Here is a 25,144-nt window from a genome sequence, read left to right as displayed (position 1 = left end):
TCGGGCCATTCCTGAACAAAGGAAACTATGAAGGTATGAGGAGCAAGTTAGCTATGGTGGATTGGGAAAATACATTAAAAGATTTGACGGTAGACAGGCAATGGCTAGTATTTGAAGAAGTATTACACAGTTTACAACAAATGTACATTCCTCCAAGACACAAAAACCAAACAGGAAAGGTGAATCAACCATGGCGAACAAAAGAAGTTAAAGATTGCATTAGGTCAAAGGAAGTGGCTTATAAGGTCACCAGAAAAAATGGTAAGCCCGAGGATTGGGAGAAATTTCGAGTCCAACAACGGAGGACCAAGAAACTGATAAAGAAGGGGAAAGGAGATTATGAATGTAAGCTAGCACAAAACATAAAGGTGGACTGTAAAATCTTCTTTAGGTATGTGAAAAAGAAATGATTAGCAAGGACGAATGTGGGTCCATTGCAGGCAGAGACAGGAAAGTTTGTGGTGGAGAATGAGGAAATGGCAGAGAGACTAAACAATTACTTTGTGTCTCTCTTCATGGAGGAAGATACAGAAAATCTCCCAGAAATACTAGGGAATCAAGGGACTTGTAAAAAGAGGAACTGAAAGTAATTAGTAAGAATAAAGAGGTATTACTCGAAAATTTAATTGGATTGAAAGTTGATAAATCCCCTGGACTAGATGAACTACATCCCAGAGTATTGAAGGAGATGGCAATCGAGATAGTGGATGCATTGGTGGTTATCTTTCAAAATTCTGCAGATTCTGGAAGGGTTCCTGCAGACTCGAAAGTAGCAAATGTAACCCCACTATTTAAGAAGGGAGGGAGAGAGAAAATGGGGAACTACAGACCTGTTAGTTTGACATCAGTAGTAGGGAAAATGTTGGAAACTATTATAAAGGATGAGATAACTGGACAATAGGAAAATACAGATATGATTGGGCAGGGTCAACATGGATTTGTGAAAGGGAAATCATGTTTAACAAACCAGTTGGAGTTTTTTGAGGATATTACTTGTAGCATAGATAAAGGAAAACCAGTGGATGTGGTGTATTTGGATTTTCAGAAGACTTTTGATAAGGTACCACACAGGAGATTCGTAAACAAAATTAGAGCACATGGAATTGGGGGTAATATACTGCAATGGGTTGTTGATTGGTTAACAGACAGAAAGCAGAGAGTAGGAATAAATAGGTCATTCTCAGGATGGGAGGCTGTTGCTAGTGGGGTACCACAAGGATCAGTCCTTGGGCCACAGCTGTTTACAATCTATATAAATAATTTGGATATGGGGACCAATTGTAATATTTCCAAATTTGTGGATGACACCAAACTAGGTGGGAATGTAAGTTGTGAGGAGGATGCAAGGAGGCTTCAAGGGGATTTGGACAGGCTAAGTGAATTGGCAAGAACATGGCAGATGGAATATAATGTCAATAAGTGTGAAGTGATCCACTTTCGTAGAAAAACAGAAAGGTAGAGTATTTCTTAAATGGTGAGAGGTTGGGAAGTGTTGATGTCCAAAGAGACCTGGGTGTCCTTGTTCATGAGTCACTAAAAGCGAGCATGCAGGTGCAGCAAGCAATTAAGAAGGCAAATGGTATGTTGGCCTTCATTGCAAGGGAATTTGAGTACAAGCATAAAGATGTTTTGCTTCAATTGCATGAAGTCTTGGTGAGAGCGCACCTAGAGTATTGTGTACAGTTTTGGTCCCCTTATCTGAGGAAAGATATGCTTGCCAAAGAGGGAGTGCAACGGAGATTTACTAGACCAATCCCTGGGATGGTGGGATTGTCTCATGAAGAGGGATTGCAGAGACTGGGCCTATATTCTTTCGCCTTTCGAAGAATGAGAGGTGATCTCATTGAAACTTACAAAATTCTTTCAGGATGTGATAGGGTAGATGTGGATAGGATGTTTTCTTTCGCTAGTGAGTCTACAACAAGGGGACACAATCTCAGAATAAGGGGCAGGCCATTTAAGACTGAGATGTGGAGGAATTTCTTTACTCAGAGAGTGGTGAATCTGTGGAATTCTCTACCCCAGAGGGCTGTGGAAGCTCAATCATTGAGTATGTTCAAGACAGAAATCGACAGTTTTCTGAATACTAACAACTTCAAGGGATATGGGAATAGTGGGGAAACATGGCGTATAGGTAGATGATCAGCCATGATATGTTTGAATGGTGGAGCAAGCTCGACAGGCCGAATGGCCTACTACTGCTCCTATTTCTTATGATCCTGTGATACCACAGAGGTGAAAATAGGTGGTCTTCGTGATGATGCAGATATGTGGCTGAAAGCTCATCTTGGGGTTAAATATGACACCAAGGTTGCCAACAGTCTGGTTTAGCCTCAGACAGTTGCCAGTGAGAGGGCTGGCGTTGGTAGCAATGGCTTCAGTCTTCCCAATATTTAATTGGAGGAAATTTCTGCTCGTTCAGTACTTGATGTTGGACAAGCAGTCTGATAATTTAGAGGCAATGGAGGAGTTGAGAGAAATGGTGGTGAAATATAGCTGGGTGTCATCAGTGTATATGTGGAAACTGATGTACTTTCGAATGATGTTGCTGAGGGGCAGAATGTAGATGAGAAATAGGAGGGGACCAAGGATAGATCCTTGGGAGACACCAGAGGTAATAGTACAGAAATGGGAAGAGAAGCCATTGATGACAATTCTCGGACTACAGAATCACAGAATCGTTACAGTGCAGAAGGAGGCCATTTGGCCCATTGTGTCCGCACTGGCTCTCTGAAAGAGCAATTCCCTCGGTTCCATTCCACTGCCTTCTCCCCATAACCCTGCACATTCTTTCTTTTCATATAATTCCCTTTTGATTGCTTCAATTGAACCTGCCTCCACTACACTGTCAGGCAGCGCATTCCAGATCTTAACCACTCGCTGCCTGAAAAAGTTTTTCCTCATGTCACTTTTGCTTCTCTTACCAAATACTGCAATTAGATAGCTAAGAATGGAACCAGGCGAGTGCATCTTGAGGGTGCAATTTTTGGTCAGGTTTTTGTCTTAACATTTACTATTGTAAATTTCTGTAGTTGCAAGCTTTAGGCACTAGATAGGTTAAGCTTCAGTAGTCCCGCAATTCTATCGTCATCTTGTATATGTAAACAGCTTGTATTCGTTAACTATCGTGGCCAGATCATTTTTAGTTTAGTTGTATAGTATAAAATTGGAGTCTCCTTATCTTTTTTTTTCTTTTTGGGCCTCCTTATCTCGAGAGACAATGGATACGCGCCTGGAGGTGGTCAGTGGTTTGTGAAGCAGCGCCTGGAGTGGCTATAAAGGCCAATTCTGGAGTGACAGGCTCTTCCACAGGTGCTGCAGAGAAATTTGTTTGTCGGGGCTGTTGCACAGTTGGCTCTCCTCTTGCGCCTCTGTCTTTTTTCCTGCCAACTACTAAGTCTCTTCGACTCGCCACAATTTAGCCCTGTCTTTATGGCTGCCCGCCAGCTCTGGCGAATGCTGGCAACTGACTCCCACGACTTGTGATCAATGTCAGTCTCCTTATATTTCACCCATACAGTTAATGTATCTCACAAAATTATCTGGAGAATTTTGAAGAAGATGGCAGTAGTAGTTTTGCAATAATAATATTATACCTTTGCTTAAGAGTAGCTAAAATGCATTACTCCCACCCAATAGCATTTTTTTTATACACTGTGAAACCTAATATAATATGCATTGCATATTGCTCCCTCAGTAACAGACAAATAATTTTATCAAAAAAGCCCTATTTATTGCACCCTTTAAGTCAGTGCATGTTTCTCAAAGATCATTTCTGGATCAGAGCCTGTGTCCATATTAGGTGAAATTAAACATTTGTCCTCTAATTTTTAAATTAGAACTCTTCACTTATCCTTTAATAATGAGATTGGCAGCAACTACTGTTGGAACTTCAAGTTTAGTGTCGCCTTGTGGCATGCAGAGTATGATCTAGGGACTAAGATCTGAATTCTGAAGAAGGGTCACTGACCTGAAACGTTAACTCCGCTTCTCTCTCCACAGATGCTGCCAGACCTGCTGAGTATTTCTGGCATTTCTTGTTTTAATTTCAGATTTCCAGCATCTGCAGTATTTTGCTTTTATTTTAGTGACTAAGATCTGGCTTTGTTTCTGTGGGTAGCTGTGCTTCCTCAACAACATATCAGTTTTGGCATTATGGTTTCCTGGCATTTTACATTCTATCACCTCCAATATGAATGATTTATTCTGTAACCAGCATTAATTTCTTACTGTTTGATTGCTCTGTACAGCTGGATGCCTTTTATTCCATATTTACTACTGAACAGCAAGACCATGTCAAATCAGTGGAGTACTTGAGGAACAACTTCCGACCACAACAGAATCTGAATGACAGGGTGGTCTACAAGTCTGTAGTCAAAGACTCATGGAACCAGGTGACTGAGAACCCTGGGATCCTCCATATTACAGAAGGTATTTTTCAAATTGCTATAGTAATTAAAATAATGTACAGAATGTGGGTAAAATGGTTTGTGCATTCAAAATCAGTGAGGCAAAGCAGCCCACTACCTTACATAACCAGATTCAGATTCATCGAAATTGGTTTCAAAAAGGAAACATCAGCTCTTTATTGAATTTTCTGCAACTGTGCCTTGCTTTCTTTGAGGTTAGTGAATAAAATGAAAGCTAATGAACGAACCACTTAGTTTAATGTCATGAAAACCTTCTGCCTCCAAAAAGGCCTTTGCTTGTAATATCTGCTGAGATTATTGAAGAACCAATGGCTGTGCTTAGTAAAACTTGTATTATAGAACCAATACTCAAATAAAACTTAATTAACCTATTACTTTATTAAACATTAGCTGATATCAAAATTAAAATGCCTGAATCAGCACTGAAGCAATTACTGTGGTAGTTAATATTTTGTAAAGCTCTTTGCTAGTTTAAAAGATGAATAATTGATTAAAGAAGTGCTGTCAGAATGAAAAATGTGTTGGCTCAGGGAGAAGAGTTATAATATGCATCATTTATATAACAATTGCATCATGTACAAGTGATATATGAATTTCAGCATGATTTATGCCATGGTGTGTCATTCCAAACAAACAACAAAAAATTGCCCAAAAAAGTTTATAAAATGAAAATAATGCCCCTTTAAGGTTTAATGTAGAACTTAGTGCTTCATTGTGCTCTTATTGTGGCATGATGCGCACCAATGCTTTCAATATTACTGTTAACAGTTGATAAAATTTCCTGCAGCATTTGGTTCTTTCCTGCAAACTTTGAAAGGACCAAAAAGACAGTTTGGTTTCAAGACAATGGAAAACGCAGCAGATGCCGTAAAAAAGGAATGAAGAAATTAGTTATATATTGGCTTTCACAAATTATACAATGGCTTTGGCAGGATGTCCGGATGTGGTTTGCAGTCAATGAATTAACTTTAAAGTGTAATCCCTCTTGCAATGTAAGCATACACAGAAGCCAATTTGCACACAGCAAGATCCCATAAACAACAATGAGGTAAATGATCAGATGATGTGTTTCTAGTGATGCTGATGAGGGATAAATGTCGGCCAGGGCAGCAGGAGAGCTTCTCTGCTCTTATTCAAATTGTAGCATGGGATTGTTTACCGAGATGGAACCTTGGTTTAATATTTCATCCTCAAAAATGGTCCCTCATTACTGCACTGGAGAGTCAGCCTGGATTATGTGTTTAAGACTCTGAAATTAACACTGAACTCATGATCTCTGACTCGGAGGCAAGAGTGCTACCACTGAGCCAAGACTGACACTTAGTATTGGAAAGGTTCCAGTAAGACTGTGAAAATGTCTTCCATAATTGGATCAAATAATAGTTTATAGTTTGAATTTACTTTTAAAAAATATTTCACATAATAATAAGTAAAAACCAAACACCAAACTGCAAAATAGTACTACAACCTTTTGTTTGCCTTAAGGGTCACAAAAAGCCAAAATCCAAAGGCTGCATTTGCGAACAATACAACCACTAGGTGGAGCAGTACTGGCACATACACTAATGCAGCCTCATTCACCGAAATGTCACTGTCTGCAACATCTCAGGCAGCTGCCAGTGATAAAAATGGCGCTGCTCAATTTGTCACAAAAAACAAATTGAACCCAAATCCCCTCAATGGCGACGATCACCGCCTCCATCCCACCCCCAACAGTACCCTGCTCCCTCCTGCCATCACGCTTCTCTTCTCCGCTTCCTCCCGCACCCTTTTGCTTGCTGCTCATTCCTCGCTGCCTTCCCTCAGCCATTCGCTCCTGCCCTTGCCGCTTACCCCCCTCAGCCGCTCGCACCCCACCTTTCCGCTTGCTCCCCGCTTCCCCACACCCTCTAGCCACTCGCTGCCACCCTCGACACTTCTCTCCGCCCGCTCGTTCCAGGCCTTGCTGCTTCCCTCCTCCCGCGCATCACCCTATCACCCCTCGGTGGCTTGCTCCCCGCCTTGCAGCGGCGAGGGAGGGAGCGATCGGCCAAGGAGGGAAGTGGCGAGGAGGGAATCAAGTGGCCGAACGAAGAAGAGGTGAGGCGGGGAGCAAGCGTCCGTGGGCGGAAGCAGGGAGGGCGAGAGCAAGTGGCGGAGGGAAGGCAGTGGCACAGCGGGATGGAGCAGGAACTTGAAAGCATTGATTGAAGTGGGAATAGCAGGAGTGAGGGGGTTACTGATAGGGGGCATGGAGCCAGCGATCGCGGCTATTAAAAGGTGAGGACATCATTGCATGATGACGTCAGTACGTTCATGCGCACATACCGGCAAACTGGCAAATTTCGCATACACTGATGACGTCCACGATCGCTCTGCGTATGCTCTGCGTTGTCAGGAGTCACTGTGAAATCCAACAGATCAACATCACTATGGAAAAGTTGTGCTTCATTTGTTCTGTTTTAATCCAAATCAGAAACTTGTAAACTAGTAGAGGTTAAAAACATTATTCATGTCCAACATCATTAATTCATAGTGAGGCCTCCCTCTGGCATCTCTTTCTTTCTTTGGCCTCCTTATCTCGAGAGACAATGGGTAAGTGCCTGGAGGTGGTCAGTGGTGTGTGGAGCAGCGCCTGGAGTGGCTATAAAGGCCAATTCTAGAGTGACAGACTCTTCCACAGGTGCTGCAGAAAAATTTGTTTGTCGGGGCTGTTACACAGTTGGCTCTCCCCTTGCACTTTTGTCTTTTTTCCTGCCAATTGCTAAGTCTCTTTGACTTGCCACACTTTAGCCCCGCCTTTATGGCTGCCCGCCAGCTCTGGCGAACGCTGGCAACTGACTCCCACGACTTGTGATCAATGTCACAGGACTTCATGTCGCGTTTGCAGACGTCTTTGAAGCGGAGACATGGACAGCCGGTGGGTTTGATACCAGTGGCGAGCTCGCTGTACAATGTGTCTTTGGGGATCCTGCCATCTTCCATGTGGCTCACATGGCCAAGGCATCTCAAGCGCCACTGACTCAGTAGTGTGTATAAGCTGGGGATGTTGGCCGCCTCGAGGACTTCTGTGTTGGAGATATGGTCCTGCCACCTGATGCCAAGTATTCTCCGGAGGCAGCGAAGATGGAATGAATTGAGACATCGCTCTTGGCTGACATACGTTGTCCAGGCCTCGCTGCCATAGAGCAAGGTACTGAGGACACAGGCTTGATAGATTCGGACTTTTGTGTTCCGTGTCAGTGAGCCATTTTCCCACACTCTCTTGGCCAGTCTGGACATAGAAGTGGAAGCCTTTCCCATGCGCTTGTTGATTTCTGCTTCGAGAGACAGGTTACTGGTGATAGTTGAGCCTCGGTAGGTGAGCTCTTGAACCACTTCCAGAGCGTGGTCGCCAATATTGATGGATGGAGCATTTCTGACGTCCTGCCCCATGATGTTCGTTTTCTTGAGGCTGACGGTTAGGCCAAATTAATTGCAGGCAGCCGCAAACCTGTCGATGAGACTCTGCAGGCACTCTTCAGTGTGAGATGTTAAAGCAGCATCGTCCGCAAAGAGGAGTTCCCTGATGAGGACTTTCCGTACTTTGGACTTCGCTCTTAGACGGGCAAGGTTGAACAACCTGCCCCCTGATCTTGTGTGGAGGAAAATTTCTTCTTCAGAAGACTTGAACACATGTGAAAGCAGCAGGGAGAAGAAAATCCCAAAGAGTGTGGGTGCGAGAACACAGCCCTGTTTCACGCCACTCAGGATAGGAAAGGGGTCTGATGAGGTGCCGCAATGTTGAATTGTGCCTTTCATATTGTCATGGAATGAGGTGATGATACTTAGTAGCTTTGGTGGACATCCGATCTTTTCTAGCAGTCTGAAGAGACCACGTCTGCTAACGAGGTCAAAGGCTTTGGTGAGATCAATGAAATCAATGTAGAGGGGCATCTGTTGTTCGTGGTATTTCTCCTGTATCTGACGAAGGGAGAACAGCATGTCCATGGTCGATCTCTCTGCACAAAAGCCACACTGTGCCTCAGGGTAGACGCGCTCTGCCAGCTTCTTGGGCCTGTTTAGAGTGACTCGAGCAAAGACTTTCCCCACTATGCTGAGCAGGGAGATTCCACGGTAGTTTTTTTTTAGAGATACAGCACTGAAACAGGCCCTTCGGCCCACCGAGTCTGTGCCGACCATCAACCACCCACTTATACTAATCTTACACTAATCCCATATCCCTACCACATTCCCACCTGTCCCTATATTTCCCTACCACCTACCTATACTAGGGGCAATTTATAATGGCCAATTAACCTATCAACCTGCAAGTCTTTGGCATGTGGGAGGAAACCGGAGCTCCCGGAGGAAACCCACGCAGACACAGGGAGAACTTGCAAACTCCACACAGGCAGTACCCAGAATTGAACCCGGGTCGCTGGAGCTGTGAGGCTGCGGTGCTAACCACTGCGCCGCCCACCGCGGTCACCTTTGTTTTTATAGAGGGTGATGATATTGGCATCGCGCATGTCCTGAGGTACTGCTCCCTCGTCCCAGCACAGGCATAGTAGTTCATGTAGTGCTGAGAGTATAGCAGGCTTGGCACTCTTGATTATTTCAGGGGTAATGCTGTCCTTCCCAGGGGCTTTTCCGCTGGCTGGAGAATCAATGGCATCACTGAGTTCCGATTTTGTTGGCTGTATGTCCAGCTCATCCATGACTGGTAGAGGCTGGGCTGCATTGAGGGCAGTCTCAGTGACAACATTCTCCCTGGAGTACAGTTCTAGGTATTGCTCAACCCAGCGGTCCATTTGTTTGCGTTGGTCAGTGATTATGTCCCCTGATTTAGATTTGAGGGTGGCGATCGTCTTGATGGTTGGCCCAAAAGCTCTCTTGATGCCATCGTACATTCCTCTGATGTTTCCGGTGTCTGAGGCCAGCTGAATATGACTGCATAGGTGTTGCCAGTAGTCATTTGCGCAGCGCCTGGCTGTTCTTTGTGCAGTGCTTCTGGCTGCTTTAAGTGCCACGGATGTTAACTCGCTGGGGGCTTTCTTGTAGTTCAACAGTGCAGTGCGCTTAGCGGCTATGACAGGTTCCAGTTCTTCATTATAAGATTGAAAACAGTCTGCATTTCTCTTCACATGTTTGCCGTAGGTGGTCAAAGCTGACTCATAGATGGCGTCTCTGATGTGGGCCCACTTGGTCTCAGCATCCCCTGTGGGAGTGTTTTGAAGGGCTGTTCCAAGTGAATTTCGAAATTTTTGTAACATCTGTGGATGAGAAATTCTGGCATCTGGGTTCAAGTGATCATTGTGTGAGGTCAGCAAGTGAAAGCAGTGAACTATTTGCCTGTTGAATGCATTGCAGGGAAACCCAAAATTGTGCTCACCGATGTTTGCTTTCCAGAAACATTCACTGATAATCAGGAGTGGGAACTCTTGCCGATGTTTTGTCCGTTCCTGACCAAGCTGTTGAGGCCACTTAGAATTATCCTATCATTTTCCGAGTAGAGATCAGCTAGTTTAGCACATGTTGAGGAACAAACATGGAATTTTCAGAAGACATTTGATAAGGTGTCTCAGAGGAAATGCAGATGGAAATTTGGTTGATGAACAATAAACAAAATAGGGTGATTGAATATTGGGAGAATGGTTGGAAATTATGTATCCTGGCATTCAATGTTGGGCTGCTTTAGTTCTCTGTATATATAAATGATCTGGACTGTTTATAGGGAGCATAATCTCAAAATTTGCTGATGACACAAAAGTAGAAGATTTGGCAAATTATCAAGAAGAACTGTATAAGACTTTAGAAAGGCATTGGTTAGTGGAATTGTTGATCTAATTTATTGTGGATAAGTTTAAAGAACTACATTATGGACGAAAGAAAGAAATGAATGGTAGTGTACACTTAATGGAAGTATACTGAAAGGTGTGGATGAACAGAGGAACATATGAGTTCAAATACACAATTCCCTGAACAGGTGTCGTGCAAGCCCCCAACTGCCAATAATGCGGCATATTAATTTCGCCACATGAACATTGATTTTTAAACTTTACTGGAGTAAAGAAAGAACTTGTTTTTTTTAAAAAAAACACCAGACCCTTGACTGGAAATACATTTGCATATTTACAGACAGTGCTTAAAAGGGACAAAAGACCATGCCCTAACACATTCAATCCACAATGGACTTTTGATTTCCAAACGTTGAGAATGGAGGAGCTCGCATTCCAGGTTGACTGCTAAGATGGCCGAATATACAAACAGACATGGTCAAACCAGTTTAGTCACATGACCAACTGGCTGTTGGAGGCTTTTTTTGAACTTGCCACAGAGAATTTGAACTCAGAAAGCTGTTTGCTCCTGGACTGAAAAGACCTCTCGTGGTCGGCTTGCCGCAGCCTCTCCTGTCTGCTTTCATCTCTCTCACCTGCTTCGGAATCCATTGAAACATATGAACCCCAAGAGAGAAAAGTCTCCTACAGTGAACAAGGTTTAAGAAGAATACTGGGCCCCAACAAAAAGCAAGATTTACCTACAAGCAAGGACTACAGCGAGCTCGAAGCACAGTAACAAAAACCCCTCTTCAGAGATTGCCTCAAACCTCTCCACTTTATTCTTTCTTCTGCTCTTTTCTGTCTCTATTTGCATATGCGTATCACATATGCATGCTAGCGTGGGGCATGGTGTGTATCCTTAGGCGTTAACCAAATTAGAGTTTAAGTTTTCACTTTTCTTCTTTAAACCCAAGAAAGCCTGTTTGTGCTCATTTCTTTGCCTTATAATTGGAAAGTGGTGAACAAGGATTCACCAACGAGGAGCTCAAAACACAGTGTGCTTAAAAACATAAATCCTGTTGCAGTAAGAACAGGTGAAGGCTGAAAGGGAAGCCCTAGACCTCTTTCTCACCTGGTTGTAACAGAAATTTGGGTGCCAGCATCTGGAATTTTACCCACAGACAAACGAGAGAAATTGGAAGTGGGAAGCCAAATTGTTCCCAATCAAAAATAAAGAGCAAGTTTAATACAGGTTTTCTTGTGGTTGTGTGTGATTGCATGCTAACATGTCTGCAACAGAAGCAAGTGGCTCTCCAAGCCAGGGTGAAGTAACTTGGGATAAGTTAAAAACACTGTCTAAGGAGGAGTTAAGAAAAATGGCTGAACAGTGTGGGATCATTGTATGTGGCAAGGCTAGGAAGTCTGAACTCCTAAGGCTAGTGGCCATGAATTTTTTCCTTGAATCTGAAGAAGCAGAAGCAGTGTTAGAAGCAGGCCCAGACAGGGTACTGCTAGCAAAGATACAATTGGAACTAAGGAAACTTGAATTAGAGGAGAGGGAGAAAGAAAGAGCCTTCCAGAAGGAACGTGAAGAAAATGAAAGCCAGGAGAAAGAAAGAGAGAGGCAGGATAGAGAGGGAGAAAGAAGCTTCCAGGGAGAATGCCAAGAAAGAGAGTTGAAGCAGCTTAAGTTAACTAGGGTGCGACAGAGTAACCCCAGTGAAAACAAGGCCAATATGGAGGAGCATAATTCAGGGCTGGGTACAAAATTGCTAAAATCCACTCAACTAATTCCAAAATTCAATGAGGAAGAAGTGGAGGCATTTTTGTGTCTTTTGAGAAACTGGCAATCAGCTAAAATGGCCAGCTGAGACCTGGTCTCTTTTATTACAAAGCAAGCTAACTGGAAAAGCCCATGAGGTTTATTCCCTGTTGCCAGATGAGAGTTCATCAAATTATGAACTGACCAAAAATGCTATCCTCGGGGCATATGAATTAGTACCCTAGCCTACCGCCAAAAGTTTAGAACCCTCAAAAAGCAAGCAAATCAAACTTATCTGGAGTTTGAAAGAAGTAAGCAGCTGGCTTTTGATCAGTGGCTGAGGGCTCTTGAAGTACAGCTCAGCTATGAGCATCTCAGGGAAGTAATTCTGTTCGAGGAATTTAAAAACTCTCTCCCACTCTCAATAAAGACGCAGGTAGAGGAGCAACGGGTTTCGCGAGCCTGGTAAGTGGCCGTTCTGGTCGATGAGTTTGCCTTAATTTATAAGTCGGTTTCCCAGGGGAGCACCTTTCCTACACAACCCCACAAATCCGAAAAGGACAAAGGGTGGGAAGGTGATCTCCGCCCAGGCAGTCCTGGGAGAGAAAGGAAAGCAGGAGACACAGGGGGGCCTTCCTCCAACCAAAGAGAAGGTGCTGTGAGCAAGAGTGAGATCCAGAGACCTGCTTCCATTGTAATAAAGCAGGGCATCTAAAAGCTGACTGCTGGGAACTCAAGGGAAAATCGGTAGGGTTAATCAGATCACACCCGCTCAGTGAAGATGGTACCCTGATGGAAAGCACAGAATAAGCTGTGGCTTTAACTGCAGTAAGAGTGAGACCCAGGAAGATTACTATGGCCAGTGCAGGAAAAGTTAATAGGATTCCTGAAGGTTATCAGGGTTTTGTGTCTGAAGAGAAAGTAACCCCATACCTCTCGAGTGGGGCAAGCAAGCCCATATTGATTCTCAGGGACACAGGGGCCACTAGATCCCTTTTACTGGGAAAAGGCCTGATCTTTCCCTCCGAGAGTGCAGTGAACACCAGAATGGTGGTGAATGGTATTGGAGGGCAGTGTATGCCTATACCTGTACACCGGGTGCACCTGGAGTGCAACCCAGTTTTGGGATCGGTGACTGTAGGGATTGTCCCTTGTTTGCCTGTGGACGGGGTTGACCTGCTCCTAGATAATGATCTGGCGGGGGGAAGGTGGTAGCCCCCCCAGTAGTGAAAGAAAGACGGCAGGAGGTCAGAGAGACAGGGCCGTGGCAGGAGATGGTTTCTTGCAATTTCCCTAAATGTGTAGTGGATTAGGCCAAGATTAAACCAGCTCCCGCAGAGGAGACTGCATTGGCACTGCAGGCAGATGGCCATGAGGTCTGCTTGTCTGAGGATTTCTTTGGAAAGTTAGGAGACCCAGGGAATTAATTAAATGGATTTTCCCTAGGTGAGGCTCAGCAAGCCGACCCAGTATTGCGAGAGTTAGCACAGGCTGCCCAGTCTGAAAGTGAAGCAGACGGAGTCCCTGATTGCTACTATTTAAAGAACGAGGTAGTGATGAGGAAATTGAGTTCTCCTCGCAGACCTGAGAGCAAGGAGTGGACAGTAGTTCATCAGTTAGTGGTGCCGCAGAGGTACCGGGGAGAAATATTAAGAAGGGCCCACAAGACTACAGTGGCTGTACATGCCGGTATGCAAAAGACCAAAGCCCGCATTAGACAGCAGTTTGACTGGCCAAAACTCCACAATGATGTGGTGGAGTATTGTAGGAGTTGCCACATGTGCCAGGTTGAAGGGAAACCCCAACCGACAGTGAAACCTGCACCCTTAAGTCCTGTAACAGTGTTAGGAGGGCCCTCCAGCAGAGGGCTGGTGACCTGTAAGGGACCCCCGCCGAGAACAAAAGATGACAGACAGGCACATGGCTGGTAAAAGTTTAGAAAGAGAAGGAGAAAAAGTGACCAAGATGCCAGGTTACAGGGAGCCCGGGAGGAATCCCGGATGAAAACCCTCCTGTCCAGTCAGCCAACCCCTAAAAATGTGAAACGTTAGACCCCACATCTTCCTATGTAAATGCAGACTCTCGAAGCATACCAGCAGAATTGCTAACAGCATTTACAGGAACCTGCAGAGACAAAGAGAGACCTCTAGGTGGCACAGAAATCATGAGGGTGATACCTCACATAGTCAAAGTACCACAGGAGAGTGCAGTCAAGCTTGCACACATACTTGCAGGTAGGAATGTCCCAGAGAACAAAGGGGAGATGAACAAAGAATTCTCCCCCCACAGTTAGAGGAAAAGGGAACCACCCATCCCCTGAAGTCAAAAGCCTTTGCATGACTCCGCAAAGCACTGAGAGAGTGTTCAGGATAGACCCGCCCACTCTTAACTCTCCTGGAAAAAACATTACCTCAGCAGGGACCAAGACCCTAGGCAGTCATGGCAATGGACAAACTGAAGAAAAGCTTCCCCAAAGAACCACATGGTTACTGGGATGCCAAAAAGGGGAAATTAAAGCAGCACTGGCACCCAGAAAAGACAATTTTAATAAGCTTTAAGAGTTATGAATGAATGAGAGAAATGCATGGTTTTTCTTTCTGTAACTTATATTTCTCCCAAACCTCTTAATGAAATGTGCCGTCCTTTTTCCAAATCGCACTTCATTCCCCTGGGTGTGGAGGTGTCATGCAGGCCTCCGCCTGCCAAGAATGAAGCATATTAGTTTCACCACATGAACATTGATTTTTAAACTGTTACTGGAGTAAAGAAATAATTTGTTTTTTTAAAAAAAAACAGACCCTTGACTGGAAAGACATTTGCATATTTACAGACAGTGCTTAAAAGGGACAAAAGACCATGCCTTAACGCATTCAATCCACAATGGACTTTTGATTACCAAACGTTGAGAGTGGAGAAGCTCACATTCCAGGTAGACTGCTAAGATGGCCTAATATACAAACAGACATGGTCAAACCAGTTTAGTCACATGACCAACTGGCTGTTGGAGGTTTTTTTTGAACTTGCCACAGAGAATTTGAACTCAGAAAGCTGTTTGCTCCTGGACTGAAAAGACCTCTCATGGTTGGCTTGCCGCAGCCTCTCCTGTCTGCTTTCATCTCTCTCACCTGCTTCGGAATCCATTGAAGACATATGAACCCCGAAAGAGAAAAGTCTCCTACAATAAACAAGGTTTAAGAAGAACACTGCGCCCCAACAAAAAGCAAGATCTACCTACAAGCAAGGACTACAGCGAGCTTCAAGCACAGTAACAAAAACCCCTCTTCAGAGATTGCCTCAAACCTCTCCACTTTATTCTTTCTTCTGCTCTTTTCTGTCTCTATTTGCATATGCGTATCACGTATGCATGCTAGCGTGGGGCACAGCGTTTAACCTTAGGCATTAAGCGAATTAGAGTTTAAGTTTTAATAAATTTTACTTTTCTTCTTTAAACCTAAGAAAGCCTGTTTGTGCTCATTTCTTTGCCTTATAATTGGAAAGTGGTGAACAAGGATTCACCAAGGGAGAGCTCAAAACACAATGTGTTAAAAACACCTGGCCGAGGCCCTTAATTGCCCTTTGGCGGGACTTCTGCCCTTCTGTGGCCAATTAGCGGGCCGGCAGCTCAGTCCCAGCAGTGCCACTGGGAGTGGTAGCCACTGCTGGGACTGCACCCAGCCAGAAGAGCAAGAAGGGATGCTGGCCTCAGAATGAAGGTCAGTGTGTGGGGCCTCGCCAAGGACAATTGGCTGGGCCCCGACAAGGCAAGGGAGGTCGTTAGGGCGGGTGGGGGGGCAATCTAATGCAGTGGGGATGGCTTGTGCCTGCTCAGGAGGGCCCTTCCACCCCCCAGCCCAAAAGGAGGCCACTAGTTTTACTGGGCAGCCTCCTGGGTGTCATGTGTCGCCCACGCGCTGCTGGTAAAATACTAGTGGCGGCGAGAGGAGGCCCTTAAGTGGCCGTAATTGGCCACTTAAGGGCCTTAATTGGCCTGGGGGGGCAGGCTGTTTCTTGCCGCCACCACTGCTTGTTAAATTGCAGCAGTTGGGAAGATGACGGGAACGGAACCCTCCGCCTCCCACTCAATTTTACACCAACCCCCACCTCCAGACAGCTCTTGCTGGGGGTGTAAAATTTCGGTCATAGAAAGCATTCATTGTAAACTCACCAGAATGATGCCCGATTTGAGAAATGATAAATAAGATGAGAGAACCAAGATACTTGGATTATTTCCACTGGAGCAGAGAAAGTGAAGAGTGGACTTAATGGAGCTATTTAAAATTATTATTGATTTTGATGGAGTGAATAGGGAAAGACTATTTCGTCTGACTGGGATGCCAGTGATGTGTGGTCATCAATTTAAAATTATTACTAAAAGAGAGGAGGGTAATTAGGAGAAATTTATTTGCCTGGAGGGTTGTTGGAATACTTTGGCACAGGAAGGAGGTCATCGCTGGGACTGTTGCACCTTTTAAGGGAAGCACGGATAATTATTTGAAGAAGAGGAAGATACATGAAAAGAGCAGGACAGTTTTTAATTGCTGTAGCAAATAGCAAAACAATGCCCCAAATTTTGTGGTGAGCAGTGCTCATTCATTATACTTACTGCTTTTCACAGGCTTTTGAGAGGCAGCTTGCTGTCATTGTGCATCTGATCTAGTGCAGCACCATCTACAGGGGATCTGCGGTGTGTGTGAACAGCATGGATCTTCAACTAATCAGACTGAAGACTCATTACTGAGACATGCAGAGACTAACCAGGACATATAAATTAGCATATTTACCTGATTGTAAAATAATCTGCATTCTGTATGCTGAGGTAGCCGGGGCCAAGTGGGGCGCCCAAAGCTTGCAAGCTTGACATGAAGGCCCTAAATGTCGACTATCACACTTGGGAGTCACTGGCTGGCGACAGAGAGAAATGGCGACACATCCTGTGGACTGGTGTACACTACCACGATGACCAAATTGGGGACAATAGTCAAGATGAGGAGAACTGCAACGGGTTACAAGAAGTCTTTAATAAACTTGCAAAATGGGCATATAATTGGCAAATGAATTTCAATACTGATCAGCATAAGGTTTTATATTTCAAGAAAAATAAGGATGTCATATATTACTAGGACAATAAACATTTAAATGGGATAGAGGAACAAAGGAATCTGCAAGTACAAATACACAGTTCACTAAAAGTAGCGATAAAGGTTCATAAGACCATAAAAAATGCACACCAAGCGCTCGGGCCTATTTCTAGAGGGATAAAATTGAAAAGTAGAGAAGCTATGCTCAACTTGTATCAAATAGTGGTTAGACCACACTTGGATTCTGTGTACAGTTTTGATTGCTATATTATAAAAAAGAAGATATAGGGCTGGATTTTACCTTAGGCGGATGGGAATTCGCCACTGGCGTAAAAGTCGGTGGTGAACCCGCTTCCGCCTTGCCCGGGGAATCCTACCCGCATTTTAAGGGTCCTAGACTTTAATTGTCCTGAGGTGGGACTTCCATGGAGCCAGGAGTGAAGGTAAGTTGGGTTTGCATCACCAATGAGATCGGTCGTTCCCTGGTGAGGCTGGCTTGGTCGTTGGGAGGAGGGGGATGTCTTGGGTCCCGGGAGTGGTTTGGGAGGCGGAGGCAACCCTCAATCGGGCGCCCTGTGCCCGACTGCCATGGCCCTCCACCGGCACACGGAAAGGCAGGCAGCTATCATTGGGCGGCCTTTCACGTCCCCAGCACGCCCACTTGCCATGGGTAAAATACCCGTGGAGGCGGGCGAGGGCCCTTAAGTGGCTGTTAAGTGGCCACTTAAGGGCCTTGATTGGCCATGGGCAGGCGGGCTGTTTCCCCCCACTGCTTGACCGCCATAAAGTTGACCAGAGGCAGGAGCGGGGCGGGTAGGCCTCCCGGAGCCTCCCGCTCAATTTTACGCCGCCCCCAGGCAACCATCCGACCTGCGGAGCGGCATAAAATTCAGCCCATGGAGGCACTGGAGGGGGTGCAAAAAAGCCTTACAAGGATGTTACCTGTCACGAGAGGATGAACAGGCTGGGCTGAGGCGTGACCTAATCGAGCTGTTTGAAATTATGGAAGATTTTGATAGAATACACATAGAGAGAGTGTTCCCTCTTGTGAGGAAGAAGAAAGCTAGAGGCCATCAATATAAGATAGTTGCCAAGAAATCAAATAGACAATTCAGAAGAAACTTTTTTATCCAGAGAGTGGTGAGAATGTGGAACTCGGTACCACAGAGAGTAGTTGAATCAAATAGTACGGATGCATTTAAGGAGAAGCTGGATGATCAATGAGAGAGAAGGGATTAGAGTGTAATGCTGATAGATGGAGCATGAACAGTGGCATAGACTGTTTGGGCCGGATGGCCTGTTCTGTGCTATATATTCTATGTAGTTCTATGTAATTCCAAAGTGGAGTTTTCTGCTAACTGTAAACTCTTACAACAATGCAAAATTATTGTTCTGACAAGTGCCAGAAATAGTAAGTATGACAGCAATGGTTTCATCTAACTCATTGATAGAATGTTTTTCACCAGCCCTCCAGTCTGCCTGAACCAATTGATATGACAGCACAATGTTCACAGGTGAATGCAGAAGGCTGACCACTGTGCGAATGCAACCTTAGATGACAGCATAAACTTAACTTAATTTTCAAATTTTTCAATGTAGCACTAAACAAGATAATTATCAGGCCATACCAATGTAAATTAGCATTATTGTCACTGAGAATGATAAGTGGATAAGTAGACTTGTATTTTTTATGTTTGTTTTATAATGTTCTCATAATATATGTTATGACCAGGTGAGAAAGAGGTCTTGGGTTCAATTTCAGCCTTTACCTGGTCTTCGTGTAACAGGGTTTAATTGTTTTTTAGCTCCTCCTTGGTGAATCCTTGTTCACCGTGTTCCAATTATAAGGCAAAGAAACCAGCACAAACAGGCTTTCTTAGATTTAAAGAAGAAAAGTTGAAATTTATTAAACCTAAACTCTAATTCGGTTAACACCTACGGATACACGACATGCCCACGCTAGCATGCATATGCGATACACGCATGCAAATAGGAACAGAAAAGAGCAGAAGAAAAATAAAGTGGAAAAGTTTGAGGCAATATCTGAAGAGTTTTTGTTACGTTTCTTCGAGCTCACCGTAGAGTCCTTGATTGTAGGTAGATCCTGCTTTTTGTTGGGGCCCAGTATTATTCTTAAACCTTGTTCGCTGTAGGAGATTTTTCTCTCTTGGAGTCATGTGTCTTGAGTGGATTCAGAGGCTTGTAAGAAAGAGATGGGAGCAGATAGACAGACAGGAGGTCTTCTTCAGTCCAGGAGCATTCTGCTTTCTGCAGGCTCTCAGTTCAAACTGTACAATTCAGAAACCCCCAGGTTGCCAAACAGGTTAGTCATGTGACTAACTGGTCTGCCCACGTCTTGGCTCTGTGTATTGTATCATCTTAGCAGGGAATGGAATGCGCTTCCCTGCCTTCAATGTCTGTTAGTATGTAAATGTATTTTTCCAGTCAAGGTCTGGCAGTCCTTGTAACAGGCCTTCTCTTCTTCCCAGCAACAATTTGAAATTTAATGTCCATGTGGCGAAATTAGTATGCCTCATTCTTGGCAGGTGGGGGCATGCATGATATATGCTTTTAGACATTTTTAAATAATTTAGCAGGACACATAGGCTATTACATTCTATTTTATCTTTTTCAATAATTTGAACTGGTAATGGATTTACAGTAGTGGATCGTAGTAGTATGCAGGATAAGGCAACATCAAAGGAGAAGATCAGCTAAAAAGATTCCCTTCACCAGAGTCTATGGACTACACCAACCCCCTCAGTGATGTCTCAAAAGAGATCTGCTTAAAAAGGCAATGGTGAAAGTAATGGCACACAGAATGAACTCTGTCTCCCCTTGCAAAATGATCTCCAAACATCCTCTGAAGCACAAAACAAGGAACAGACTAACTTTAGAACATTGGACTGAACTGAGTCTATTTATATTTACAGCAAGTACTTCTTTTGCAACAGTGCCTACCCATCAGTACCTCCCTGTGCTGACCTTAAACCTTTTCTGGTCCTGCACTGAGATGATACCTGAGAACGACGTGCACCAGTGACGTTTTGATGTACTATGGTATCATGAGCCTTTTAGGAGCAAAACTGGCCTCTGTCTCAGAGTTTCTGACTCCCAGGAAGATTCTTCAGTGGGTTGCGTCATCACTGTAGTCAGCCTGGTTCTGTATCCTGTTTACATATCTGGTGTCAGCCTTGGCTCAGTGGTAGCATTTATCTGTGTGAGCCAGGAGTTCATTGTTTCATGCCCCAAGCCAGAGACTCATGTAATCTGACACTCCAGTACAGAACTAAAGGAATGCTGTGTTGTCTAAGATGTTAAACTGAGGCTACCGTCTGCTGACTCCGGTGGATATCAAAGATCTCAAGGCCCCAATTGAAAAAGAGCAGAGGAGTTCTCCTGGTGTCCTGAGCAATATTTAACCATCAGCCAGCATCCTAAAACAGTTTAATTGGTTATTTATCTCGTTAGAGTGTGAAGTAATTGAAAGATTTGCAGATTGATTAATGATCTGACAAGCTGCAACATGACCGTTCCTTGCATGGCCCGAACCATCTTAGACCAGCTGATAAGGTGATTTGTACAAAATGGCAGGAGAGTTTTATAAGCTCCTGCAATTCAAATGTTGGCTTTTTGCAATATAGCGTAAAATGGGTGATAACGAATTGATAGCTTGTTTTACATCTCTCCCGATTTTCACTTCCGTTTACTCAAGATGTAAAACCGATTACTGATACAATGAGGGGAGCCACCTGCACCCACCAGATGCAAATATCCCACTGGATGTAAATGCAGAAATAGACAACAAAAAAAATGAAAAAATTGACCCTATGTCTCAGTCAAAAATTGGCTGGCAATTTCATTTGGCATTTTATTACTAAATTTTGGTGGTTGAATATTAAACCCTTTTTTTGTGAAAAGAATCACAATCTTATCTCCAACTCATCTAAAATTTATGGCGTAGGTTTAAACTGTTCTAAGTCATTACACTAATTGCTATCCGCCCCAGAATCCCAGTGGGATAACAATGGCTGCTCCCCTTAACCCATCAGATGTAAGTGTTCACAGCTGCCTTTGAATGGAGGACAGTGTAAACAAAACATGTACAGAACTGCAGCAGCAGTCACGATGAGAGGTTATTATTTTTTCCCCCAGTGATTTCATTGCAAAGTGGTTCATTATTTTGTGATTCTCTGAAGAGAAAGCCTCCTATTGATGCCATTTTGTTGTCATTTCTCTCTTATCACTCTTCGTGGCTGGGAAATTGAAATGGACAATGAAAAATTCCACTTTACTGACATAGGCTGCTCAAGAATCATGAGAAGGCTCACACTGATAGTGACTTAAAGATTGAATCGCTCATCAATATAAAGCTTTGAAAACAGAAGTGTTCAAAAAGTGCACTTCAATTCAACATTGCTTTGTATATCTCCTCCTTATTTATATCATTTATAAATTACATAATTTTATTTAAATAGTGAAAACTGATAATTAGGGGAAAGTTGCTGGAGTGATGATGAGCCAAACAATATGAGGAAGTAAGTTGATGTCAGACTGTGAAATCATTAATCCAGGATGTTTCTGCTATCTTCTTTAATTCTGGTTTGTTCTACTCCAGAAAGCTTGTTCTTGAAGGATAATTCATCTTTATTATTAATCTTTACTCAGACTTGCATTTATTTGACAAAAGATTACAAACATGCAGCTTCTCACTCGAACCTTCATCCAGTTTCAGTAAGTGCCTCCTTATGTACAATGAAGTTAGACCCTAATTATCACCCTCCACCTGCATATGATTAAACACAGTTAACAGATTCGCTTGTTTTTCTTTACCTAAAGTTCAGAGTTTAACATGTACAGATATTTCAAAACAAGTCAAAATAAATTCCATATTCTGTACAAAGCATTACATTGTGAGACACCTCTCCTCTAGGACCCCTAACAATTTCTTTGTTTTACAAAAAGAAATGCTTGTACAATCAGATAGTTGATGACTTGCATGTACCCATTTAATTTTGGAGATATCGTTTCTCTCCAGCATTTCTTTCAATCCAGCAAGGTCCATTCGTAACCTTTTCTCGCTCATACTTTTTGTAGAGTGTACATTATCCCACAATGAATTATTATCTACATAACTAATGTTGCATCGCTACACTCACTAGATCCCTCTGGAATATATGTCACCCAAGTATCTACTTGGGTAATTGGCTTTTGGATGTAATAGCTCTGTCCTGTGCTTTGTGATCACTCACATTACCACTATCCAACCCTTGATCTACCATATTTTGTTCCTCAGGACCTTCATCACAAAACACAAGAGGTACAAGGTGCCTTGTTTACTTCGATCAGTTGCTCAGAATCTCAGATTTTGTAATCAACCCCAATTAATCATTAACAGTTTGATTTCCACGTTTGATAACTACTGAGTTACCATCACGGCTGATTACCTTACTAGGGCCTTTCCATTCCCTAATGACCATCTCTTTTATAGTACACCAAATCTCCTGAATTAAATTCCACCTCAGATGGCCTTGTATGATGCCTCAGTGCTCTCCAGATTTTCTCCAAATCCTCAGCCTTAATGAAAGCCTTTGCCCTGTGTGTAAAGCATTCAAATTTGCAGAAAAAATGGAACCAATTGTAGTACCTTCTAGAACAGGAGAACTATCACACAGCACAGAAGGCAGTTTGGGATTTTGCCCATAGTCCAATTGATAGGGACTATACCCTCCAGCCTTGTGAAGCAAATTCTTTGCATGAACTGTCGATACCAGGGCGGGAGTCAACTTGCAGTTTGGTTGATCAGCGAACATTTTATGCAGCATTTCATTGATCACCACATGATTCCTTTCACAGAGCTCATTGCTGAAATGAATGAATACAGCTGCGGTATTCATGGCCGTAATGTTCATGTTTTCACACATCTCTGAACTCATCATTGGCAAATTCCCCTTATCAGTCAGAAACTTAGCTGGTGCCCCAAGTCCGGTCCCTATCCATTCCTCCATGATTTTATCTATAATCACCCTTTTGTCCTTGCTATGTATTATTGTAGAAAGACTAAATCTGTTTGCCAGGTCTATAAAATGTAGAATTAAATACTTTTTCCTTTTTCCAATACTTTTAAATCCATGTCAACTACCTCATTAAAGTCATGTGCCGATGGAAGGCTTACAGTAGGAGGTGAATGCGTCCTCTGATACTGTTTACACATTGAACACTTTTGACTAATCTCTTCTATTATAGAGTAATAGAGTCATTTACAGCACAGAAGGAGGCCAATCGGCCCATCTAGTCTATGCCAGCTCTCCACATCTAACCATTCCTCTAATCTGTATATCTTCATGTCCTCATATACTCTTCATCAATCACACCTGCATCCTTTAGCAGGGTTTCTAATCTTTGACAAGAAAGGTGAACAAATTGACTGTATAAATTTAAGACAATTTGCTTTTTTTTCCTGATTCTTATCAACTGATGCCATTAATACTTCTCTAACACTCTGACTAGAAATATCAGGTTTTGTAAAGGGGATACAATAATGCCCTGACTGGGTAAACTCTAAATCCACTGGCTTCTCAAAAACAATTGCCTTATCATGCTTCATATCAAGTTTCGTTTGTGCCTTTTTCGTAGAAGGTTTACTCAACAGTAAAGGTTTCTCACTAGAAACTACATTAGTGCTGATAAAGTGGCTTACTCCAGCTATTTCACATGGAATTTCAGTGACTTCAATGTGTTGGCATCACCAAACCTAAAGCAAGTAGTAATTTTATACTCCTTAACCTTGCTTCGGACTTCACTACTGAGTGAATCCAAATAACATTTTAACCAATCTGCTGCATACACTGTCGATGTGCAAGCATTATCTAACACAGCACAGTTGATTGTGTTAGTTGCGGATTCATTCATCACAGGACTCCTTGTGACTCTTACAATTTGTTCAGATTCATCATTATCTTCCTCTTCTGATTCAGAATGCTGTGTCATGTGTCATTTCGAGGACCCTGCCTCACCGCTTTGGGCAGTTCATTGCATAATGATACTTTGAGACACACCTGAAGCACGGAATAACTGTTCCTTGGGCATTCCTGGGATTCATTCGCCTATTATTGCTGTACCAATTCTGTCTTCTGCTGTAATAGCCAGACCTGCGAAAGGTGCTTTCATCCTCATTCCTCCTATCATTAACTTTTCCATTGTACCAGTGCCTGCATCCAGTATATGGACCATTTCGAAATCTGGCAATCATTCTGTCATTGTGTCACCACAGAATGTACTGTTTGTTTTACCAAGGTTTCAGGAAATGATCGTTTCCCCAGGAATTTTTTAAAGGCAACAGACATCTGATCCAACAGAGAGTCTTTTTTTGAGAACTGAACCCCAGTTAGAACCAGGAGCCTGTCCATATGTGACACCCTCGCACAATCTAGCAATTTAAATGCTAGCCCTGAATCAGGGATCTCCAAATTGAATTTTCTCAATCTTCTATACAGTGTGTTAAAGTGTATGGATATATTCCTCCATTGAATGACCATCTGTTTTCCAAAATCTATCAAAGCCTGACTGTGCCTCATAGGCATTTAGATCATCTTTCTTGTAAATCTCATCCGAGAATTCTAACAGAAGATCAAAACCTTCATCAGTATCCAACTGATGTGCAACCAGTTCACAAAATACTTCACTTCTGATTTTACTTTTGGTAGGAAGTGACAACGCTAAGGCCATCCCTTGTTTTCTCTTTGGTAGGGACGTAACCCATGGTCTACATATCCACTTCATTCTTCCACTGGTCATATGGTTCAGACTCCGAGAACATTAGAGGGTAATCATACCTTGACAATTTACACTTGCTTTCTGCATTTTCCACAATAGCCACTGGGATTTTAGTTTTCTATGTGCATAAAATTTTTTCTTAGTTTCCAACCTTCACCTTTAGGCCATGATCCTCTGCTACCATTGTTATACTCCAGAAAGCTTGTTGTTGAAGGATTCTGTTGAAGTCAATCTTTACTCAGTCTCACATTTATTTTACAAAGTAAAAAGATTACAAACATGCAGCTCCTCACTCAAACCTTTACCCAGTTTCAGGAAGTGTCTCCTTATATATCAAGTAAGACCCTAATTAAAACA

The 25,144-nt window shown here is 43.3% G+C and overlaps 1 protein-coding gene across 1 annotated transcript in view; it reads left to right on the top strand.

The window, feature by feature from the left end:
- The window catches only part of LOC137380054 (receptor-type tyrosine-protein phosphatase gamma-like), an 870,349-nt gene that overhangs the window by 609,362 nt on the left and 235,843 nt on the right, over positions 1 to 25,144 (top strand). Inside the window, exon 8 of the mRNA XM_068051600.1 lies at positions 4,251 to 4,431. Coding sequence (XP_067907701.1) covers positions 4,251 to 4,431 — 181 coding nt within the window. The remainder of the gene's footprint in view (positions 1 to 4,250; positions 4,432 to 25,144) is intronic.

The sequence above is a fragment of the Heterodontus francisci genome, chromosome 19 (genome assembly GCF_036365525.1).
Source record: "Heterodontus francisci isolate sHetFra1 chromosome 19, sHetFra1.hap1, whole genome shotgun sequence".
Taxonomy (NCBI): domain Eukaryota; kingdom Metazoa; phylum Chordata; class Chondrichthyes; order Heterodontiformes; family Heterodontidae; genus Heterodontus; species Heterodontus francisci.
This window is presented reverse-complemented; position numbering and strand designations above follow the sequence as displayed.